The sequence below is a fragment of the Hippocampus bargibanti genome, linkage group LG10 (genome assembly GCF_051943395.1).
Source record: "Hippocampus bargibanti isolate YZ-2025 linkage group LG10, ASM5194339v1, whole genome shotgun sequence".
Lineage (NCBI taxonomy): Eukaryota > Metazoa > Chordata > Actinopteri > Syngnathiformes > Syngnathidae > Hippocampus > Hippocampus bargibanti.
Window position 1 is genome coordinate 1,708,648 of NC_142743.1, and position 25,096 is coordinate 1,733,743.

General features: G+C 41.7%; 1 protein-coding gene across 4 annotated transcripts in view; it reads right to left on the reverse strand.

The window, feature by feature from the left end:
* The window catches only part of glra3 (glycine receptor, alpha 3), a 70,282-nt gene that overhangs the window by 8,347 nt on the left and 36,839 nt on the right, over positions 1–25,096 (reverse strand). For 3 of the 4 annotated variants that reach the window (XM_089005890.1, XM_089005891.1, XM_089005889.1), the window contains exons 4-8: positions 24,470–24,693; positions 21,182–21,264; positions 14,323–14,460; positions 7,889–8,103; positions 4,305–4,451 (exon numbers count right to left, since the gene is read on the reverse strand). In XM_089005890.1, coding sequence (XP_088862016.1) covers positions 4,305–4,451; positions 7,889–8,103; positions 14,323–14,460; positions 21,182–21,264; positions 24,470–24,693 — 807 coding nt within the window. The remainder of the gene's footprint in view (positions 1–4,304; positions 4,452–7,888; positions 8,104–14,322; positions 14,461–21,181; positions 21,265–24,469; positions 24,694–25,096) is intronic. The other variant, XM_089005892.1, reaches the window with a different exon arrangement.

Genomic DNA, 25,096 nt, shown 5'->3' on the forward strand with positions numbered 1-25,096 from the left:
TATAATTTAATTCATTGTATTTATAAGCAATGAAAGAGACTGTACTTCATTCATAATGTAATGAAGTTAAACTTGAGGCGGTATCGTTTTTCTACTTTAATTCCTTTCATCACTTTGCTGCTGTGAAATGTAAATTTCTCCACTGTGAGACTAATAAAGGCATATCCAATCCAATCCAATCCAATCCTACAACAGAGTAGTCAAGTGGTGAGTCATTCCGAATCATTTAATTTAATTAGGAAGGCTCATTACGTGTTTGTAAACAACACCGTCATTTCAATAGTTGGCTCTTCTTTTCCTTTCGGCTTTTCCCTTCAGGGGTCGCCACAGCTAATCAGTGTCTTCCATCTAATAATAATACATTTCATTTATAAGCGCCTTTCAAATCTCTCAAGGTCACCCTGTTTTGTGAATCCTCTTCTCTCACTCCAGCAATCTTCATGTTCTCTTTGAACACATCCACAAACCTCCTCTTGGGCCTTCCATTCGTTCTCCTGCCTGACAGTTCAAGGCTCAGCACCCTTCTTCCGATATAGTCACTCTCGCTCCTCTGGACATGTCCAAACCATCTCAGTCTGGCCTCTCTGACTTTCCCTGCAAGGCCTCTAATATGAGTTGTCCCTCTAATGTACTCATTCCTGATCTGATCCAACCCGGTCACTCCTGAAGAAAACCTCTAGGTCTTCATCTCTGCCTCCACCAGCTCTGTTTCCTGTCTTTTCTTCCATGGCACTGTCTCCATTCCAAACATGGCTGGTCTCACCGCAGTTTTTTACACATTTCCTTTCATCTTAGCTGAAACTCTTCTATCACACATCACACCTGACATTTTTCTGCAGCCATTCCAGGCTCCCCGTACATACTTCTTCACCTCTTTTCCACACTCTCCATTGCTCTGAACAGTTCAGCCCCCATGTACTTAAAATCCTCCACCTTCTTTATCTCTTCTCCCTGTAACCTCACTGTCGTACTTGGGTACCTCTCATTCACACATATATTCAGTCTTGCTGCCACTGACCTTCAAGGGATTCCTGTCTAACATCGACTGTCAGTCTGTCCATCACTATCGCGAAGAAAAAGGGCTCAGAGCTGACCCCTGATGAAGTCCCACCTCCACCTCCTCCGTCACACCGACAGCACACCTCATAACTGTCTTGTAGTCAACAAACTGTACATGTCCTTCCTCATGCAATACCACAGTTATTGTCTGGGCACCCTGTCATACGCTTTCTCTAGATCTACAAAGACACAATGCAATTCCTTTTGGCCTTCTCTGTACCTCTCGATCCGCATTCTTAAAGCAAACATTGCACCTGTCGTACTCTTTTTTTGGCATGAAACCATACTGCTACTCACACATGTTCACCTCTGCTCTTAGTCTCGCTTCAACTACTCTTTCCCATAGTTTAATTGTGTGGGTCTCTGGCGTCATACGTGTGTATGATTTTGAAGTGCGCCTTTCAACCCTTTCATGTCTTTCAATTCCTTGATCTCCTTGATGTGCGTCTCACACTGACGCATAGCACACGCTTGAAAATGGTATAAAAGGAGCTGTCGCGGGACAGAGAGATTGGGCGAACCACGGGGCAGAATCATCTCAGACTCACAGCCTCAAAGAGACACAGCTCGCGGAGACCTGCTCAGCATCGCACGGAGTCTCACAGCACGACTTGCTCGACTCCACCCCGCAATCAAGCTCTGCGCATCACCTGCCTGGGAGATCTGACAACGAACATACTTACAAATAAAGAGAACCATCAAACTCTTTATTGGCGAGCGGTTCCTCGTGTTTGGTAAAAATCCAGGAAAACCATCGGAATGAAATTCAACTTGCCGGTGCAGAGGTGAAGTTACTGCTAGCTAGCCTGCACACGGCTCATAAGCTTCCACACTTGCTATCTGCAATCTACTTCTCGCAGAAGTATGTCGATGCTAACGTTAACATGGGGCTTGTTAAAATGTCACTGACATTCGACTGTTTCATCAATGGTATTGTTTCATTGCAAATTAGAATCAGAACATTTTCTCTCCTCTAATGCTCCGGTGCATTCGCGCTGAAGTGCACAAGTTGGGCTCATTTAAAGGGGCGTTTACCTATTTCAACATGACGGCCACTATCATCCAATCAACATGGCGCTTTCGGCCATTCTAGGTCAGTGTCATCCAATCAAAATTGCGCTTTCCGCCAGCTGCAGCCCCAACGGGAAATGAACGACGAAAAAAACAACAATTTGTATTATAATATGTAATATTTATCGGCGAGCCATATGCAATCATCAAAAGAGCCATATATGTTCCCAACCCCTGCTGTATAAGATTCAAAGCTTTGATTCACACGTTTGTTTTGGCCAAAATTTTATGTAGGATGCCCTTCCTGACACAACCAGCTGTATTTATCCGGGCTTGGGACCAGCACAATAAGCCACTTGCGGCTACATTATTACATTATAATATAGATACATGTGGTGCCTCCATTATGAGGCTTACAGTATATAAAGCTTTTACTTTTTTGGGGCTGCAGAGAGACTACTTTTTTGTTTTTTTGGTCCAATAGGACTCTTTCAACATTTTGGGTTGCCGACCCCTGGTCGAAAGCAAACATCAGCATGGTGAGCGATCGTACTGGTGAAAACTTTTTCTGAGGGTGATTCACATTTACGTAAAACTATCGGAACACCCCATGACCCGAGGGGCGAATGACCAGGACACTCCATAAGCAGAGATCGATCTACTACACATACACACATCACAAACGATAGAGGTCTCCGCCAATAGGATGCCAGGATAATGCTCAGCCAATGGTAGAGCAACTACAAGTGTCTTGCATACAGGAAACTCAGAACTGGGAGCAGCAGTCCATATTGAATGTTTATCTTTTGTATCTTTATTTCGTAACAAGGGGTAATAATTTCCTGTTGAAGCATTTTGTAATTTGAAAATTTCAAATAAAGAGACATTTGCAAGTTGAGGTACCACTGTACATAAAAAAAACTACAAATGTATGAAATTAGTCTTTAACATATTTGAGATTTTCTCGCCATACTCATGATGAATTGTTTGTCATATTTATGTGTACATGGTAAGGTTTCTTTCCTTAAACCCTCATATTATGTTCAGGGGTCAATTTTACCCGTTTCTATTTTTGTGTTGACTAAAGCACTGGATATCCTTTCCTTTTCCTTTCTTCAAAACAGTTCAAAAATATCCTTACAGGATAGAAAATATGTTGTCTCTCTTTTCAAGTATGTTTATAATATCTCAGAAACAGTTGTTGCTGATGTCTCCTATTATTTGACTGTTTTGTGTGGATTTTTACATACGGGTAAAAATAACCCACAACATAATCAATGTGATTTTTTTCAACATAATATAAGGGTGAAACATGATCCTGAAGATGTACAGCCAATAGGGGAGAAAAAACACGAAACAACTCCTGTTTCTTCACTTTTCTGTGCACCTTTTCTTGAGAGCCAAAGTCAGGTTCTTGTAGCTTGTAACTGTATGTCTTTGTGCAAACAAAAGTGTTGCTTTTAGTTTCGTTTTAGCAATACCTCTTTTGTATCAGTTTATCGCTGAGAAATATTTTAGCAATTCAATACATTAAAATTAAGAACAAACTTGGAGGTCTCGTAATATTTGACCTGGCTCTGCATGTATACTGTACTGTGATTTCCCCCAGGAATCCTCAGCATCGAGTGTTTCATGTAACACACAAGATTTCTCATTAACATTGTTTCCTTGGGCTACTTTTAAAATATGTTTTCCCCAAAAAATGCCAGTCCAAAGCTAAAAGGACAACATTACTTGAGGAATAGATTAAACATTCTAAGCTTTGTTTGGTTAAGCATCTAAAATGGATTCACTTTTTAATTTGCCTCAAATGGAAAAATCCCCCACTTTGCCATGATATTGAACAGGCGACACATTATCCATATGTTGACTGAATGCTGAATGCTCACATAGATTGATACCATGCACCGAGGACATTTGGGCTCATCTCGTTTAGATGGCTTGTTAAAAAAAAAACCAAAAACAACTGTGATGTCGCCATGCATAACCATGCACCAACACAGCAATGAGGTGTTCGGGAAACTTAAACATGCTCAGTTGCAACTCGAGAAACATCCCTCCTCATTTCATGATGCATACGAGCATGTCACCGCTGGAGGGTAGACTCAAAAGTTTAAAGTTGACACACTACAAGTTAACCTCGGTAAGTATTTTATTGCTCCTTCACACAAAAACACACCAGTAAAGGAGTATTTATTGATTCATTTATTTTCCCCACGAGTATTTTGGAGTACCTTGCTCTTCTTTGGATGTCGCCGGAATCGGAGCAGCTCTTTATGTTGCCTTGAAACAAAATTGACTGCAGCGTACTCCAAGAGCGCAGAGAAGACAAATAGAAGACACACTGCCATCCAGATGTCGATGGCCTTGACATAGGAAACCTGCAACATACACATAACTCATCGTGAAAGCCTACATTTGGACATCAGTGCAGGAATTTGTTGATACTCAAAATCATTTATAACCCCTATGTGAGCCTTCTCAGTCATTTTATAATATATATATATATATATATATATATATATATATATATATATATATATATATATATATATATATATATATATATATATATAGTCTTGTTTTACAGCATATTGCCTTTTGGACGTTATTTTAAGGTACAAGCTCTTTGTTGTGGAATTAATACCTCTTGTGTTGAAGCGTGTGACCTCATTTAAAAAAATAAATAAATTCCGTCGTATTCAGACATGCGTAACACAATGGAGTGCAAAGCTCTGTTTGCCAGAAGCAACACGATAGACTTCCTTCATCTGAAACACACACCCCTACACCGCATGCTTTTATGGAAATGGTCTTGCTAATAAGGGTTATGTAAGAAAGCGCTCCATGTCTGATTTTATCTCATGCATACAACATACCAGAAGACGACTGTGGGTCTCTCTCTCTCTCTCTCTCTCTCTCTCTCTCTCTCTCTCTCTCTCTCTCTCTCTCTCTCTCTCTCTCTCTCTCACACACACAGACACAAACACACACATGCGCACACACACAGACACACACACACACGCAGACACGCACACACACACATATGCACATGCACACACACACACGCAGACACGCACACGCATGCACACACACACACACGCAGACACGCATACGCACGCACGCACACACACACACACACACACACACACACACACACACACACACACACACACACACACACACACACACACACACACACCACACACACACAACTTCAACAGACAGTTAGGACGGCGGAAAAAACCCACTGTTGAGGACTTGCACACTGCAAGAATCCAAACAAGGGCGCAGAAAATCCTACTGGACCCTCCGCACCCTGCCCACCACCTTTTCCAGCTACTCCCCTCAGGCAGGCGCTACCGATCCATGCGCACCAAATCCAGCAGACATTTAAACAGCTTCTTCCCCCAAGCCATTAACTCTTTAAACAGTAACCCAAATAGAACTATATAGTGCCTCTTTGCAATTTTTGATGAATACTAGTGCAGCGTGTTCTCCTGGAAACAAATTCCTTGTGTGTTCTACATACTTGGCAATAAAGATGACTGATTCTGATGGCCAAAGGCATGTCAAATTTTATATCTTTTACATGTGATATTAATTGCTAAAAAATTCAATGCCAGCTGTGGATTTTTCGTCACCTCTGAGAGTTGTTGTTTTTACCTCTTCAGACAAGCTGCTGGCAATTGGGGATTTTATTATATTTTTCTCCCCTAGTGTACAGCTGACCATGCTTACGAGTCAGCGGAACGATGCAAACTTGAGTTACATATTGAATATTTTTTGTAGTTGTTTCTGTGTCAGTCAGCAAATGTTATTGCTATTGTGAGTGAGGTGTCAAACTCCGGTCCTTGAGGATCGCTGTCCTACATGTTTTCCAAGTCTCTCTGTTGCATTATACCAGATTCAAATGATCAGATCATCAACAAGCTCTGCGGAATTTGACATTGAGCATGTTCCTTAACAATAATAATAATAATAACAAAACATTAGGATTTGAATGAAGAAAAATTAACATGCTTTTTCTCTCATATATATTGTTATAATAATTTGTTTCAGATATACTGTAATTATTTTCTGTATAAAAATTAACTTGGTACAGTGCAGTACAGTGTTAATACTTTACTGTACAGGTAACATCCGACTTAGGACCGGGTTCCTTTCCAAGAAATTTGTCGACATGCATTCAAAATGGCCAACACGAGGTTTATACGACAGGATAGTATACAATGTCAATCTGTTGTTTTTAAACGTTTTCGATTGAGTACTATTATATACCATACTGTTTATAGTTCAATTTTAATGGTATCACTTTTAGTGTCATTTTCATCATTTTATATTTCGTATTATCGATTTATATTACTGTCATCCTGCTGACCCAAATATGCACAACTTCCCACACATGCGCACTGTTGAAAAATCGCTCTCCCTGTTAACGGAGAAGCCAGTAGAGGTCGCCCAACACACACGCTCCGACTCAGGCGGACGCTGATGGAAAAAAGTTCCACCTCGCCACGAAGCAGAACGAACTGTCTCAAAGAGGCGGTGTCGCTGGCCGTGGGCCAGACGCGCCGTTCTTATCGCGCAGATCCCGCGCGCCCGAGCACCAATGGCCGACCCGCCTCGGCTCTCGTCCTGGCTGGCGTCGGGGGACCCTCGACACGAGTGCTGACGCCCACCCGCCTCGGCGGTCACTGCCCCCCGCCGATGCTATCACACGCTGGCTGTCCAAAATTGTTGTACACGTTTGTTAAAACACAGTTATTTTGTATCCTCATTTTGCGCAATGCTGTAATTTTTATTCTCTGTTCAGATAAATTAGGCATAATGCTGAATGTTGAGCGGATTTGGTCCTTTGACAGCGATCCCCCCAAAATTGTTCTCATACAATGCTGAGAGAAGCGGTTGCTCTCTGTGCTCCGGCAAATCAACATCCTACTTGTTCGATCGAAACAAGAAGGACCATCTCGAGTCTTTATAATATCAAATGCATCGCAAACACGCTGCAGATCTCAATAGTGTTGCCGGGCTGCCACCGAGGCAGTGCCAGCCGTAGAATAAAAAAAAAAAAGTCTGGCGGTCATGGTCTTAAGTATGGGTGGTCGTAACTCGCGGCAGTTGTAAATCGGATGTCACCTGTATATACAATATTTTGGGCCAGTTACTCTTGTCATACTGTATTTACAGTAGTCCATATACCCGTGCAGAGCATTGCATACTTTGTTTCTCAACAGTTTTTGGACATTATATTTGTGCATTTTATTGCTTATTACAAATGTATTTTGTGAACATACTTGCATGTTCATACAGGACATGTAGGAAATTCTGCAAATATGATTTCTGACTAGAGAATACTGTATGTTATTTTATTTGTACTTTTGTGCCTTTGTCAGTCTGGTCCACAAAGAGATGCACATTGTGAGTAATTTAAATGACCATGTCAACATGACTGCCATGTAGTCATGTTGACCAACTCATGCACAATAATGAGAGTGATTGTATTTCATAATTGATTGCAGGATATCCATTCATCTGAGCTGACTGCTCATATGAATATCATACTTTGAGTAATGCTCTAACTGTGAAATTCTTCCGAGATGTCTAAGAAGAGTCTTAAGTAATAATAATAATACATTTCATTTATAAGCACCTTTCAAAACTCTCGAGGACACTTTACAGTCATGTAATTTTCTTGTGCGGGTGAGCAGCGGCAGCCATTGGCGCTAGCGTTCACTCTACCCGGAAGTAACACAGCAAGCATCAGAGTGAATTCCAACCAAACAAAAGCTTGACAACAAAAAGCTCCACAACTGACCTTTGGCAGTGAGGTCCTTGAGCCTGAGCTCTGTGTAGTCATTGTAAGGACAGTAGTGATGCCAAGCGCCACTCTGGCTGGGGCCGCATCCATGTTAATCCAAAAGGAGACCCAGGACAGAATAACAATCAGCAGAGATGGGATGTACATCTGGATCAGGTAATAGCCCATCTGACGCTCCAAGTGGAACCGCACTTCAATACAAGTAAATTTACCTGCAACGTCAGACATACATACCAAACATTTTTTCTTTGTACAACACAATACAGTGATACCTCGGCTTACGAACGCTTTAGTTTACAAACTTTTCGCCTTACGCAAGTTAAATTCACGAGTATATAATCTAAACAAACTAGTTTTCGGCAAACGAACCAAACCACACGGTCGAACACGGTGGCTGTCGAACTAGGTTTCCACAAGTGAGTGCAGATGTGGTTTGTTATCGAGTGGAGTATTTTTGTTATTATGGAACGAAAAAGACCCCACCAAAGGCTACTGTTAAGCCGAAGAGGACACACAAGAAAATTACAGCCGAGCAGAAGAAGGAAATTGTGGCAATTTATTGCTGCTCATTCTTCTGCTGGGCTTCAGCTGAAGTAAGATGCTGTGATATTACAGATTTTTTTTTAAATTACAGTTAAGTCTGAATCCAAAATGAATGCATAAAGAATGAACCATTGATCACACTTTTGACATCAGTTCATTTGCACCCATGGGTTGCTCCATCTTGTCATCTATTCACAAAATCCACTGAGGAGTGTTTTACAGCGCTTTTTGGCATAATTTGGCAAAAGAGAAATATGCAGTTTATTGTTGTGCTTTCTCTGTACCTGCACTGGGGGTGGGGGGGGGGTACTGTGTTTGACAGCCCTGAGGCACTTGTGTTTTTTGCGACTGTAATGGGCAGCATTGTGCACAGCCCCGTTTTGTTCAACGGAAATGTTCGCATTGTTGGACAGTCTGCGCTGGTGCGGTTGGATGGATGGCTGGTGGAGCCAAGTGTGAGAGAGAAGAGAAGAGAGGAGCGTCAGCGCGGAGTGAGGATGTGTTTGAGAGTCAGTAATTGCAATTGAAGCGGAGATAAATGGAACAGGCCAAGTGAATCCAATCTCTGTTATCATCATTGGATGCTACAGCTTCTTGTTTACTTTCAAATTTTGCATAAAGCAGACGTGGGGGAAGTAAGGCATGCTTTGAGCATAACATATCTGATCCACTGGTGAAAAGAGACTTTGATTCTCTTCTCTTTCATCTACAACGGTGTCAAACGTACCGTGAAACGTCAGCATGGACTTGAATAGTTGTTGCAATTGTTCGATGGTCCGTGGTTGATGTGATGTATTCTTTGATATTATGTTCGATTATTTTATGTTAAATGTTCTTTCAAGTGATTTGTTACTGCTGTTGCTGCTGTGAAAGCGCTATAGGAATAAATATGTATTGCAGAAAATATAATGCTCTTATTATATTCCAGTACAAACTGGGCCAGTTTGACTGATGAGTATGGTTTGCACCTAATTAAAAAGTAGTATGAATGCTGTCTTTGTGCCAAGAACAACGTGGTGGAACAGCGGCGGGTTATATTTGCCAAATATGAGGTTGGGTTCCAGGACAGGAATGCAACGGCTGCAGAAGGGCGGCGTATTTAAAATGGAAACCTGGGTCTGTTCGTTCCCCAGGAGTTTCCAAACGCATGCCATCATATTTAAAAGTTTCATGCTGTTGTATCCTTAGTTGGTCGAACACCCACGCCCACAATGGAAGCACAGAAAATCTGGGGTCAATCTGAGGTGAACAGACACAGCCTGTTAAACTGTCACCCTCAGGTAAGGAATCTAGCCTGGGGCGAAATTTAGTACTTGGTAAACTCCTGCACAGGAAGAGCTCATTGGCCAGGTTACAAATCTATCAGTTCATGGAAAGACAACCCATTAAAATGTCTACGATCTGTTGGTTTATGGATGTTGGTGCTTGGTGCTGTTTTGTGCATCATCTTCTCTCACGCCAGCTATCTTCATGTCTTCTTCCACAACATCCATACACCTTCTCCTAGGCTTTCCTTTCAGTCTACTGCCTGGCATTTCCATCCATTATCTGAACTGCTTTATTCTCAGCAGGATTGCATGTGTGCTGGAGCCTCTCCCAGCTGTCAATACCGCACATTGGTTGACAGCCAATCGCAGTACACACAGAGACGAACAAACATACCCAATAACAACACCTAGGGAAATTTTTAAATGTTCCATTAACCAGCCAGGTATGTTTCTGGGATGTGGAAGGAAACAGAAGTACTCAGACAAAGCGGACAGAGCGGAGAACATGCAAACTCCACGCAGGGAGGCTATAGTCAGAATCAAACCCCGCAATTCTTCACTGGAAGGTGAACATCTTAATTAATTGACTACCGTGCCATGTTTATTCATATTAATTTAAATATTACTCTATAATATCAAGATTCTTTATCGATTTTCAACACCACTTATATTGTAGTGGGTTACGGGGTTGCTGGAGCAACATTCACTGCCAGACGTGCAAAAAAGTGTCCGCTCCAGTGCCAGGGGGTTTTCGTCATTTTCACCCAAATTGCAGGACCAACAGAATATTTTTGTTTTAGGACTACATAAGCATTCAATACAGCGTTAGAAACGTTAGACTCTTTTCTTTCATCAGAATAAAAAAGTTCATTCCTAGCCGATTTGGTTCTGAAAATATTGGCTGTTAAAATCAGGTGGTTTCAGGCCAAATGCCCGATTTTTTTTCCCTACAAGTGGAGAAAATTAGCTTTTTTTCTGCAGAGAAGCAAATTCAAGCAGACAGGTAATTAAGGACCATATTTTTAACATCGAGTGACACCGCAAAAATCTGGACACTTGTTTACTTCTATGAAATAACAAAAGGAAAAATACTTTGGATGACAAAACTAGATTTATTATTATTTCAATTTATAACATCAGATTCTTAACCAGAAACACAGAACAAAAATAATCTATTTACACATGTGTGCATGGGTTTGAACTATTTACAGGTGTGTGCTTGAGCTATATCAAGGTGTGTGTGTGTGTGTGTGTGTGTGTGTGTGTGTGTGTGTGTGTGCCCTCTCCCCCAATCTCACCTCCCTTGGGACAAGTGTCATCATTTTACATGAAGGACAGCTACATATCATATATAGTTTTCTTTTAGTGTGGTATAGCACTCTTCAGGGTGCAGCAGGACTGATCAGGACTTGTAGTAAAGTCTTGTCTCACTCCTGGAGCTCCTGCCGTGCACAGACCCAGCAGTGTCCGGTTGGTCATGCCTTCTTTGGTGTAGGAGAGATGGCCAACAGCTGAAGTTTCTCCATCTTCCTTTTAGCACTTTACTCTTTAGATACTCTACTCGGACCAGGCTCTGTAGAATAATTTACTAACATCATCATACTGTACCATTTTCATCTCACAACATCAAAGGTAAAAAAAGCATCGCCAATGCGCTTGAGACATAACAGTAGCATCACAGGTGCGCTTGTGATGTCACACTTTTTGAACATAATGAATCGGAACTCTAACAGATTATTGCAGGATGAATAAACCTAGCAAACAAAAGAAAACTAACACACACGAATGCGCACCTGAACTTCCGAGTGGGTGGTTTGGCCTGCTTCTGCTGGTTCATTGCAGATCGGGTGAAGCCCCCGGCTGATCGTCGAGCCCGATGGTTCCCGCTCTTCAGAGGAATCTGGCTGGCTCCAAGTCACCCGACACATCGCCCTCAGTTAGTTGTGCAGCTACGCTGCCACTCCAATAATGTGCCAGCGTAGACTGCTTGTAATTGTGACTAAAATGCTTTGCCGTGATCGCCGCTCTCTGCTCCATTAAAACACTGAAAGGAAGGCGTGTTCTTCACGGGGCTATTGGAGGCTGCTTTTTTTGAGTGAAGCGCAACTGTTGCCGCTTGGTTGAAGGGAAATACATTACCTACAGTTCTGAATTTTTCACACAAGATAGACTGGGATTTGATCTTCACTTTCCTGCAAAAAATGCAAAACCCGAATAACTCGGAAATGGAGTTCTACGGCATATTTTCAATTCCCGAATACATTCGTGAATGGCAGCACATGAGTTAAGAGTTACAGTAAAGTCTCGTTATATCGATATTCTTGGGAGTCCGAAAAAATATTGATATAACCGGGACTATCGATATATCCGACCCTGTTTGCATGTAATTGTCTCCGTGCGTGCATCGAAATAGTATCGATATAACCGGGACTATCGATATATCCGATATCGATATAACGAGACTTTACTGTATTTAATAATGATATCAATGTCCTAAAAATAACCGTTAGTTTGTTTAAAGATGTACGCTAACATTTAAATGTGCCTTGACATTTTAGATAAGACGATGTAAGGTTCCGTGTCTTTGTTTTGTTTGGTCTTTCAGCACCAGCTGGAGTGTGGGGCGTCACCATTCAGTGGTGCACCTGTGCCTGATCAAGGCAATTACATGGTGCAAATTTAAGACACTGACTACCAGCTCTACATATTTCTATTGGCCACTGGTTTTGCTCATGTGCCTTGTTCACAGAAATCTCGTTCGTTCATGCTTCTATTCGCCCTCGTCGTCGTTGTCTATTCGGGTTTGTGGGTACTTTGTTTCGTCTTGGTCTTGTTCCTAGTTTTTTTTTTAAATTCAACCACAATTTGTTTTACGTTATTCTCTGAAATCTTTCTATCTTGTAATTGGCAAGCGCTTTATGTTTACGTTTGTTTTTCTGACTCCTTGTTTCATCAGCTCCTTTTGTTGACCACTTTGTGGCTCCCTCCCTTTTGCCCCTAAATAAACCTTAAAGGACAACTGACGTGAACTTTTTTATTTCCTAACTGACATCAGAAAAACGTTTCATAGCATCTAAAATACCCAAAACATGCAGTATGATATTTTTATTCAAATGCAAAACACCAATAAAAATGTCTTAGAGTGTCCAAAATCTGCAACAAATTGAGCTGCGAATTGGGCATTTTCAGAACGCCCCCCCCCTGTTCGTGACGTCACGCCAAGACGTCTTGCATTGCTGGAGAATCAAAACAATGGCTTCAGATTCGGAGAATATGCTTTCTTGTTACACATCCAGTTATGAATATGATTCAAATAGTTCCGAAGAGGAAAGCATACATGTTTGCAATCGAGGAAAGAATGTCATTTTGAGGCAACATTGGGGGGAAATGTATCACCAAAAAAAGAAGCAGAAAATGGCGACCAAGCTCCGTGTGAGGAATTAATCAGCCCATTTCCACAGGCTGATAAGTTCCTTACATGGAGCTTGGTCGCCCTCTTCTGGCTCTTTTTGGGTGCAACATGACGTTTTCAGACCAAACAATACAGCAAAATATATTGACGTGATGGAAGGACTGCTACAATGTGTCCTTTTTTCGGTCAGGGGCGTTCCTTCAGTGACCTCACGTACGGACTCAACATGCATTGTGTGTCGCTTTCTCGGTCAGGGGCATTCCAGACATGGCATCATGTCAGCCATCGTCATCAACTCGAAAACAAGACTTCCTGAATATTCAGCGCGAGTCTTAAAACGTAAAATATAGCTATATGCGATGGAATCTTTGTAAAATATGCTCAGTAGAAGTCATTTGAAGCCATTTTACAAATTATGGACACAACTTGTCCGGAGATGGCGTTTGTCCTTTAAAGGTGTCGGATGATTCGCTCTGATCCAAGATGCTTTAGTGAACTAAAGTCTTACTTGTAGAAATTGTAAGGAACAATACATTGGGGAGAGTAAACAAATTCTCAAAAAAAGACTTTATCAACATTGCAGGGATAATACTAGTGGGCCTCAATCGGCAGTACATATGCACCTAAATGCGAGCAACCACTCATTTGACGACAACAAGGTTAAAATCTTGCAAACGAACATAGATGGTTTGAAAGGGGAGTAAAATAAGTGATTTTCATAAAACAGCTAAATCCTTTACTAAACCGATATAGTGGTGTGAGGTTCAATTTGGATCGTTCGTACAACAGCTTCCTTAGGCAACATAGGATTAGTAATGCCGATGAGGTAATACCAGATCAAATAGGACTATCAGGCTAGTTGTTAGTCAGTACAATAGGAGCAATCAGTGGAGCCGCAGGGAGTAGTCCTCTGCTCCCCCCAACCTGAGAGCAGGGACCTATCATGGCAGAGTCCGGCACCACCATGTCTGGACAGTAGGGATATATATAGGGCCTACACTACCAGTAAGACTTTAGTTCGCTGAAGAAGCATCTTGGATAAGAAGCGAAACGTCCGACACCTTTAAAGAAGTACAGATGACGGCTGAAGAAACCTTTTCATCGATTTTTCCCGTGATGAATAGGAGTTTCTTGTATTACTTTGTTTTCAGCATCCCACCTCAATTTCAGAAGTAAAGTATTTTGACGCATGAGTGTGTGTGTGATACCTGTGTTGTAGTGCTTCGTGCAGTATCTGAGGTCGGATTCATCTTTAAGGATGAACTGTGGGAGAGTCAGTCCTTCGGCCACTTGGACCGGTCCATTCTCCTGCCACTCAAAGATCAGGTCATTCATGGTGTAACCAACTGTAAAAGTCATTGCAAAAAACACAGGTTAAACTAGTTTAATTCAAGATATTGGGCACCAGGAACTCAGCTGTAAGGGCACGGTGTGAGTTCTGTTGCAGACTCGATAAATCATAATTAATTGTTGAACAGATGCTCATCTGCATCCTGATGATTGCTCCGGAGAAGGCAATGAACACTCAGGTCAGATTCAAGTTACACGTTGTGCACACTGTCACTTTTGGCATTTTATATGTGCATGTGTGTAATTTGCTAATCAGTGTGCAAAAAATATATACATTATAGTCTGAACCAGTGGTGCTCAATACGTCGATTGCGATCCACGTATTGTCGATTTGCAAAGTACTATTGTTGGATCGCATGACAAGGTGATGTGACATTGTAATGAACTGACGCGAAACAAATAAAGTTGAGTTTAAAAAAAACAAAAAAAAAAAAAAAACTAGACGTCAGCCTATCAGCCATCCCTTCATTTGATTGATACAACCAATCAGGTGACATCTCATTATTAGGTACATTGTGTGTGCTCAAACAACACCCAGGAGTGTTGCAAAGTGAACTAGCGCGTTGTTATTAACATGGTAATTTTTCACTCGTTTTTTTCCCCCTCTTAAACGCAAAATACAGTATAAAAATTTGTGGGGCAGCTGGATCAAATAAAAAGAAAAAAGTATCACTTTCACACGTAATGGGAGTAGGACTTTTTTTTCACGATGACATTTTCAAAGTGTTTGTTATAAGAGTGAAATCAGATGACAAAAAATGCACATAATTATGTTGTGTAACATATGCAGTTAGACATCAACATAAGTTGCAAGAATCATTAATATATTTCTACATTTTGACTTGGTCATTTCAGAAACACAGATGTGGACATGAAACAGGAAAGGCAGACGACAGCGCTTCATCACACTCAATGAAAAAACATAAGTGAAAAGGTGAGAACATGGATAGAAAACATAGTGAAATTTGGATTTGTTTCAAATGTATTGATCGTTCAAAGGCAGAGTGTAGACCACAATGTTAGAATATCCCATCAATCAGGCTCCACAAATAACCCGCACAAGCCATCTGTACAATTTGAAGAGACAAGCAAGTGAACCAGCTATTAATGAGGTTTCTAGTGTGTCTGCCTGAATCGGTTGCTGTTGCAATATCACAACTTCCAAGATGGTCTTGATTCCCAGAGGTCCTTGATTTTTATGCAAAAAGCTATCAACCCATCTAAACAGAACACAATTGATTAGGAACAAGGTAAAATTATCGCAGAGAAAGCACAGCAACTAAACTCGGATATCGTCAAGAGACAACCTGGAAGTTTGTCATCCATTGATGATTTCAAGGTTAGCCACGGATAGTTTGAGAAATTTAAGCGTCGTACAGGGATTCATAGTGTCATTTGTTATGGTGAGGCAGCCAAATATTCCTAACCAATTGTAAATAGCACAACTGCCTTATGTTGACTCAATACAGTTTCATATACCAAATATTTATATATATATACACCAAATATATATATATATACACCAAATATATAAATATATATATATATATATATATATATATATATATATATATTACACTTGCACTATGTACAGTTCTTTATGAAACTTTATTGCACAGTGATACATTTCACTCCTCTGACATTTCTGTTATGCTCAAAATACTTTGTTTTTTTCCTTCCTCCCCACTTTCAAATTGCTGCTGTGGATTGCAAATTTCCCCATTGTGCGACTATTAAAGGCTTTCTGATTCTGATGAGGAAAGTTGATCTGTCTTTTGTACTGTATTATATTACACACTCTGTGATGATTTGTGATGATTCTGTGATCAGTAACAGTATTATGCAACATTACTCTGATTTGTTTTTTTGGTTAGAAATATGAAATGGTTGTTTTAGTTTGATTAGTTTGATTATTCTTTGATGGCTCAGAAGCCCGTGCGAGCTCTTTTTATGCATGACACAAGAAAAAAAAAACATTCATTCATTATAGAGCCAAACTAAACATCCACTTCATGTTCACATGTATGCTGCAACCATATGGGACTGTCGTGCCTACTGTGATGAGGAAAGTAATTCTTTTCAAGCTGCATCTGTATTTAGTCGATGGAGACAGATTAAAGAGGCTGCTATGTTTATACTGACATAATCATTTAAATGACTGCACTCTGACCAGGATGACTATGCTTAAAAACGACTAAAAATGGTGAAAAGGATGCAAAGAAACCACTGAAGCTGTGCAATAGGTGAAATCTTTCAAAAAAGTTATTAAGACAGTGCTATCTGGAGCAATTTTTAGAAAGCGGAACAGCTGGGAAAGCTGATACACGCCTAAAGCCATCAACAAAAGATGTAGTAGGCTTTGTTTCTTAAAGGACAACCGCCGTCTCCGGACAAGTTGTGTCCATAATTTGTAAAATGGCTTCAAATGACTTCTACTGAGCGTATTATACAAAGATTCCAACGCATATAGATATATTTTACGTTTCAAGACTCGCACTGAATATTCAGGAAGTCTTGTTTTTGAGTTGGTGACAAGTCCGTACGTGACGTCACGGAAGGAACGCCCCTGACTGAAAAAAAAAAAGACATTGTAGCAGTCCTTCCATCACGTCAATGTATTTTGCTGTACTTGTTTGGTCTGAAAACCTCATATTGCACCAAAAAGAGGCAGAAGAGGGCGACAAAGCTCCATGTAAGGAATTTATCAGCCTTTGGAAACGGGCTGACTAATTCCCTAAACTGCTTTGTCGCCATTTTCTGCCTCCCTTGGGTGCGACATTTCACACGCCTCAAAATGACACAGAATAAATTCTTTAATCGATTGCAAACATGTATGCTTTCTTCTTCAGAACTATTTGAATCATATTCATAACTGGATGTGTAACAAGAGAGCATATTCTCCGAATCTGAAGCCATTGTTTTGATTCTCCAGCAATGCAAGACGTCTTGGCGTGACGTCACGAACTGGGGGCGGGACTTTCTGAAAATGCCCAATTCGCAACTCAATTTTTTTTGCAGATTTTGGACACTTTAAGTCATTTTTATTGCTGTTTTGCATTTGAATAAAAATATCATACTGCGTGTTTTGGGTATTTTAGATGCTATAAAAAGTTTTTCTGATGTCAGTTAGAAAACAAAAAAGTGACATCGGTTTTCCTTTAAGGTTCGATGGTTTGTGTGTGTGCGCACGCTTGTCAAACTAAATATGTTCAGCGTATGTACGCTGAAAGCCTCCCACTGCGAAAGGAAATCATAACATTAACAATGAGATAGCTCAATTGCCTGAGCAATTTCAGTCATAAAAAAACAACACACCACCCGGCCAGAGAACACAACAAAAACACAAACTAATTCCAAAATGCTATGTGCAATTTCAAAGACTGTATGCAAGAAGTCATATTCTAATTAGAGGGGAAAATCACATTTCTCACTAATAAGTATGTTCTGTACCTGTGTGTTGTTGTTTGTCCTGTGCTCAGCATAATCATCGTAACAAAAGAGATATAGTGTCTATGCTTGTGTGTGACTGTAAAGTGTCCTTGAGAGCTTTGAAAGGCGCTTGAAATAAAATGTATTATTATTATCATTCCATGAGAGTGAGCTGCATCATCTCAGAACAAAATCTCAGCGACACATCATTTATGATGAGTTCATTTATGAATGGTAAAAGCTCTAGTTCGAGGGCAAAACGGTTGTAGTCAAAATGTTCATAAGTCGAAATCCATTCAAAATGTTGAATAGAGAGTCGGTGCTAAATGACTTGCAAACGATCTGATTCGGACGCCACGGAGGCGGATGGGCATGGGTCTGGGTCACCAATGTGCTACGGTTGCCCTCTCCCCGGCCTTCCCCGCACTTCGCACTGACGCGCGGCCCATTATGCGGCCCGACCCCGCGGTCGTCTGCGGCGCCAACCCGCCACGAAGCAGAACGAGCTATCTCAAAGAGGCGGCGGTGCGTTCTCGCCGCGGCGATCACGCCTTGGTTCTAGTCATGGCCGTGTCGCGGCCAACATCGGTGGACACACCCCTTACTGGTGCCAACACGCGGTCGATTGCTGTGCGCGAGTGAGATGCTGGCTGGCTGGCCAACATTGTCGGACGCGCTGCCGGGCTGCATTGCGGTGCTAGGCCTCAAATGAAAAACAAATATCGTATCAACAAGATATGTACCGAGCGGTCGTTCGTAAGGTGGATTTGATCATAAGTTGCTTCAGTGAAGTATAAAACACATACGTTCTAACGGTCGTAAAATAAATTCACACTGACTGTAGTACGACGACATATATCCTGGGGTCTTCAGTAAGCCATTACTGAAGCTGCTGGCACGTAATTACCGAATTACGTGCCATTACTTTTAGTTTTGCATCGCCATTCGCCTGGGAAGAAGGATTTCCTCCTTCACCTACCCGGCCCGTCAGCAGATTTGGCCCGGCCCCCTGAACAATACCAGAGATGCTATCAGATTTTTTTTCCTATTTGGCCTCCAGAAAAATAAAAAATCCTTTTACAAGTCAAAGGTCGGTTTTCGATCATTATCTGTTCCTATTTTAATCAATGTAATCAATGTATGTTGTTTAGAATCGTGATTGAACAATACAAACACGCCTGCTCACAACAGAACGCTAAAGGAGTCGCGACACAAGAAAGTGACGTATGAGGAAGTGGAGGGGAGTCCGGTGGTACATTCAGGTGCGCTCAGTTTGGCGCTCTATTTGGTCCCAGACCCGTTTTCTCTTGTAAACCTTCCTGTCAAAGAGAGAACGGAATAATGGCGAAAAGCTTAGGTAAGAGAAAAATTGATTCAGAATGCAGGGTATTTGACCTGAGGTAACCTGAGGTGGACAAACGATTATTTTTATGTTCAATGCAAAGAAAAGGTTGTTTGTCTCATCTGTCAAAAGGCGCTGGCGGTATTCAAAGAATACAATCTTCGCCGACACTATGAATCCCGTCACTAAGACAAGTACGATAGCTTGCAAAGCCAAATACGAGCAGACAAACTCTCAAAGCGAAAAGTGGACTACTATCTCAGCAGAATACATTTGTACGCCAAGCTCAGCTGAAGAAGGCATCCGTTCGGGCCAGCTTTCGGGTTGCTAAGCTGATAGCAAGCAGCGGTAAGCCTTTCATGGAGTCAGAGTTTGTTCAGAAATGTATGGATGCTGTCGCGGAGGAGTTGTGTCCCGAGAAGAAAGATGCATCTAATGCCGTAAGTCTGTCGGCGAGTACAATCACCAGACGCGGTGAAGAAATCAGGATTAATGTATATGCCCAGCTGCAGCAGAAGACGAAATAATTTGACTTTTTTCATTAGCACTGGATGAGAGCACGGACGTGCAAGACACAGCGTAACTGCTCATTTTTATTTGTGGAGTTAGCACAAACTTTGAGATATGCGAGGAGCTGGCAGCCCTCCAAAGTCTCAAAGGAACTACAACGGGAGAGGAATGGGTGCTGGAAATGAACATTTATTATCTGCTGCCCTTGAAGCACTCATTGTATTCATTTTCTGATTCGCTTTATCCTCACTTGTGTCTCAGGGGTTTGCTGGAGCTGGACGATCCCTGCTGACTTTAGGCAGTATGCTGGGGACAGCCTGAACCGGTTGCCAGGCAATTGCAAATGCAATAATCCGAGCTCACCTTCAAACCCGGGGACAATTTAGAGTGTTCAAACAAATTTACAAGCATGTTTCTGGAATATGGGAGGAAACTGGAAACAAAACCAAATAGGCCCAGGGAGAACATGCAAACTCCACACAGGGAGGCCGATCAGGGATTGAACTCTTGAGACACAGAATCTCACATGATGAGCAGTTGACAGACCTTGGACTTGTGTCCAGATAATGTTCAGAAACAAAAAGCGTGAAAAAGGATGACAGGAAACAGGGAAAAAAATAAAAGCATAGAATGGTTCTGGTGGCTCAGACCCAGTGTAGTTTTAGGAGCCCTGTCAGGGCCACCACATCTTTGACTGTTCCAAGCAGCTGAATTGTTACGAGAAAAACCTGCCATACATGTGGTTGTTTGGACCGTGAACCCAATAGCCAATAAAATTGGAAGTCTCACTGCAAGTGGACAGAAATGTAAGTACAACAGTACCTTAAAAAGGATGAGAATGGACTGGGACGGAGGATGATTATTTTAATAGAAGGGATGGAACCGCAAGGGTACCCAGCTCGCAGATGGAGGGTGGTCTGGCAAAACAGGGTAACATTGCCCATCTATGGTCAACACAAGATGAAGCTGACACGGTCACGAATAATGCACTTGACATAACTGTTGAGACAAAGAACTGCAACATCCACGACAAACCATAACTTTGAAATTCCGTTGCATCACTAACAATGATTCTTATTTTTGAAATGATCCTCTTACAGTAGAAAATGCTAGACTTTTAACTGAACTACCCAGAACATTTCAGAATAATTATTTCATTTTCGGCTGCACGTTCAACAGGTAGACCCCAGAATCATTACACTTTTAAAAATGAATTCTACACCAATAATTAACATGTCTCAAACAGTCTTCACAGCCAACCAGTGGCAATACAGTCAGATGATGGGGTTCAAACAGAAGCAAGAAACAAACAAGACCTGATGTAATTTCCCAAATTATTTAACAGTGACAAGGAATCCTTTTATACTTATCAAAAAGAAGCCTTGTACTCAAGTATGTTTCAAAGTGCTGCATTTGTAATTATGTCCAGTACTTACAGCTTTCTAACTGCATAATGCAGGTCTGAACGTCCATGGGGAAGTTTTTTAGATCCATGGGGCATGACAGCGTTAACGTTAATCTGAAAGCACAGAAAAAAGCTTGAGCGAGAAAAAAGTCAAGCACACTCACAGGGTTTAGAATTCAAACATGACACTATTTGATATTACGAGAATCGTGCTTGGTGGTACCGACCAAATCAGTCCACTCAGAAAAAAAATATTGTTTGCAGCATCCATTCCAACACGGCACCACCCCTACACGGACCTTCATCTCTGAACATGGTATTTGTATAGACATTCCTTGACCAGCACAAGTCATCAGAGTAAACTAAGGACATGAAACATATCCACATTGTTTTGCAGTTATGCAAGGTACACCGATTCAGTATATGTATATCCTTTGAAATAAACAGCTCAGTTGCTGAAACAGTGAGGGCACCATTGCTCAATCCCCCCCCCCCATCTAGATACTCGTTACTATAGTGCCCTGACTCGTGGAACCATCCATCCATCCATTTTCTAATCCACTTATCCTCACAAGGGTGCTGGAGCCTATCCCAACTGTCTTTCACAGTAGGTGGGGCACACCCTGAATTGGGTGTTCCCCATTGACGGACAACCGTTGGCACATACAATCACCCCTTTGGACCCTTTAGAGCAGGGGTCAGGAACCTTTTTGACTAAGAGAGCCATAAAAGTAAAATACGTATATAGAAATGTTTTTCAGTGAGAGCCACACACACGCGAGCGCGCGCGCCCACTTTTCAACAAAATGTCAGAATGTATTATTTAAAATAACTTTGTGATAGTACTCGCCGTTAACATGGATGGTTTTCCGTTCCTCGTGTTTGGTAAAAATCCAGGCAAACGATCGGAATGAAACTCAATTTGCCGGTCCAGAGGTGAAGTTACTGCTAGCTAGCCTGCACACGGCTCATAAGCTTCCACACTTGCTATCTGCAATCTACTTCTCGCAGAAGTATGTCGATGCTAACGTTAACATGGGGCTTGTTAAAATATCAATGACATTCCACTGTTTCATCGATGTTATTGTTTCATTGCAAATTAGAATCGCGAATCCTCCGATGCATTCAAACTGGAGGGTACTCATCTTTTTTTTACTGTCGGGCTGATTTAAAGGGGCGTTTACCTGTTTCATGTGACGGCCGGTATCATCCACTCAAAACTGCGCTTTCCGCCAACCTAGGTCAGTGTCATCCAATCAAAATTGCGCTTTCCGCCAACTGCAGCCCCAACAGGAAATGAACGGCAAAAAAGCGAGAATATTTATTTAGTTTTATCGGCGAGCCATATGCAATTATCAAAAAAGCCACATATGGCTCGCGAGCCATAGGTTCCCGACCCCTGCCTTAGAGTTACGAGTGGAGTTAATCGACCCTACATACATATAAATAATTCTCGGGATATTGCTAAAATAAATAATTTTTAGGTGTCACGATCCAAACGAGGCAAAGAGAAGTCTCCCCTCGTTGGCAGCAAAATCAGTACTTGAATCCCAAAAATAGCAGATGGAGATAGGCGTACCGAACAGTAACATTTAATTTGGTACGTAAATCCGGACAGACAAAAATAAACTCAAAGCGCTGGTCAAATAAGGACCAGGATATACAAACGACGCAAAAACAAAAAAGCACTAGCGCAAAGTCGAGGAGAAAAAAAAACCATCAAGTGTATATAAAATGAAATGTGACTTACCCAATTCACAAACGCACAGGATGGTGAATAACAAGAATCGGAATCATGAATACAATGGACCAACACATACAAGAACAAGTAGGACAACAACAAGAAGAACGCGAAATACCAAACCTGAGCACGAGCAGTGGCAAGGTGAATAATTCACCGGCAAACAAATGGCAGAATCACACTCCTTAAATACCCTGGTAAATAATTAGGAAATTGGCAGCAGGTGCGTTACAAACTGGGAAGCACAACCCCGCCACCTGCTGTCGAATTACCTACTTTCTTCCCCTTGGCAATATTTTCCGTAAATGTGGTATATATTTTCCTTGCTTTGCAGATTACACCCATCTCTACCTCTCCAGGAAAACCTGATGCCTCTCTTCCACCTCCATCCCTTTCACTCTGCGTCTCAGAAATTAAATCATAGTTTACCCACAACTTCCCCAAAGTCAACAGCGAAAACAATTAACTTCTCCTCGTCTGTACCAAATCCACAAGGCACAAAGCCAAAAGTTTCACCCTCCCTATTGACAGTATAACCGTGTCCCACTCCCTTCAGGTGAAGAGCCTGGGTGTCATCCTAGATAGCTAATTATCTTTCCACTCTCATATACAGGAAATAACATAACCTGATCCGCTGATCACCACATCACCCCCATCCACTGTCTCCCGGTCAAACTTAGAAATTGACTTTAAAATACTTGTTTATACATTTTAAGCCATACATAATTTTGCACTCCCCCCCATACCTATCCAACCTTCAAATTTCTGTTTCCTCTCGTTCCCTCAGCTTCTCATCCTCCCTTCACCACTGTGTGCCCCCTGCCCGTCTCAGCACGATGGGTGACAGGGCTTTCAGTCGCTCTGCCCCTAAAGTCTATTAAATGCTCCGACTTCCTCCCACAATCGAAAAACATGCATGGCAGGCTGATTGAGTGCTCTAAATTGAGTGTGAGTGTGAATGAGAATGTTTGTTGGTCTCTGTGTGGCTTGAGAATGGCTAGCGAACAGTTCAGGGTATTCCCCGCCCACTGCCTGAAGAAAGCCGGGATATGCTCCAGCAGCCACTGTGAACCTTGTGAGGATGAAGTGGTTCACAAAATGAATTAATTAATTTTGGGTACGTTTACTGTAGTTAGTTATTTCATAAGTAGCTTGCATTCTGAAAAAGGTGTTGGCACCACCACTTTATGCGACGTTTTGTTCTCAGTCATTTGTAACATTGGCAGCGACTCCTAAATTTCCATTAAATACTGTGCCACGCTGCTACAAAAAGACAGATAATATTCCTGTAAATTCGTCTGTGTGAGCTCTCAGTCGTACAGGAGTGGTCCATCGATGAAAAGGTTTCTACAGCCGTCATCTGTACTTCTTTGAAGGTGTCGGATGTTTCGCTTCTTATCCAAGAAACTTCGTCAGCAAACTAAAGACTTACTGGTAGTTTGGGCCCTATATATATCCCTACTGTCCAGACATGGCGGTGCCGGACTCTGCTATGATAGGTCCCTGCTCTAAGGTTGGGGGAGCAGAGGACTACTCCTTGCAACTCCACTCAATGGACACAGTCACTCTGGAACCTACCTTATCGAGTATAAAACATTTCCATTCTTGAAAATCCGCAGCAGCTTGTTGTCTGTTGTGACTTCATGAAAGTGTGCACCCTTTTCGTTGGCGAAGAACAGATCTGGCTTCCAAATGGAGTCCAACATAGAGGGGTCCAAGTCCAAAGAGTCATCTGGATATTCTGCATAGGCGAGCCTCGGATCATTCCACTGTTGACGAAGGAAGATGTTCACACGATAGTCCTAAATGCAAAAAAAAAAACAAAAAAAAAACATAAAATGGCTTCATTATGGAGTTTGAGCAATAACGTGGCTTTGACGAACAGGAAATACCCAACAGTATATGAATCATTTACACTGTCCAGAAAACACAGTGTCATAAAACACATTGTTACGTTAAGATCTTTTGGGAGAACAAACAGTCCAAACAGTCCATACTCCCCGCTTTCAACTATCCACGATTGCTATCAATTGTTCCATTTTTTTTGCCTTGTCTGAACAGAGAGCGAACAGACTTGCGCATATTACCTCAGCTGATCAGACTTTGACAGCTGCTTCACCCGAATCCTTGACCAACCTCCATGTTATTTCTCTCTCTCTCTCTGTCGCCATTACAGATTATATTGAGGACGGCAATTTTTCGCAA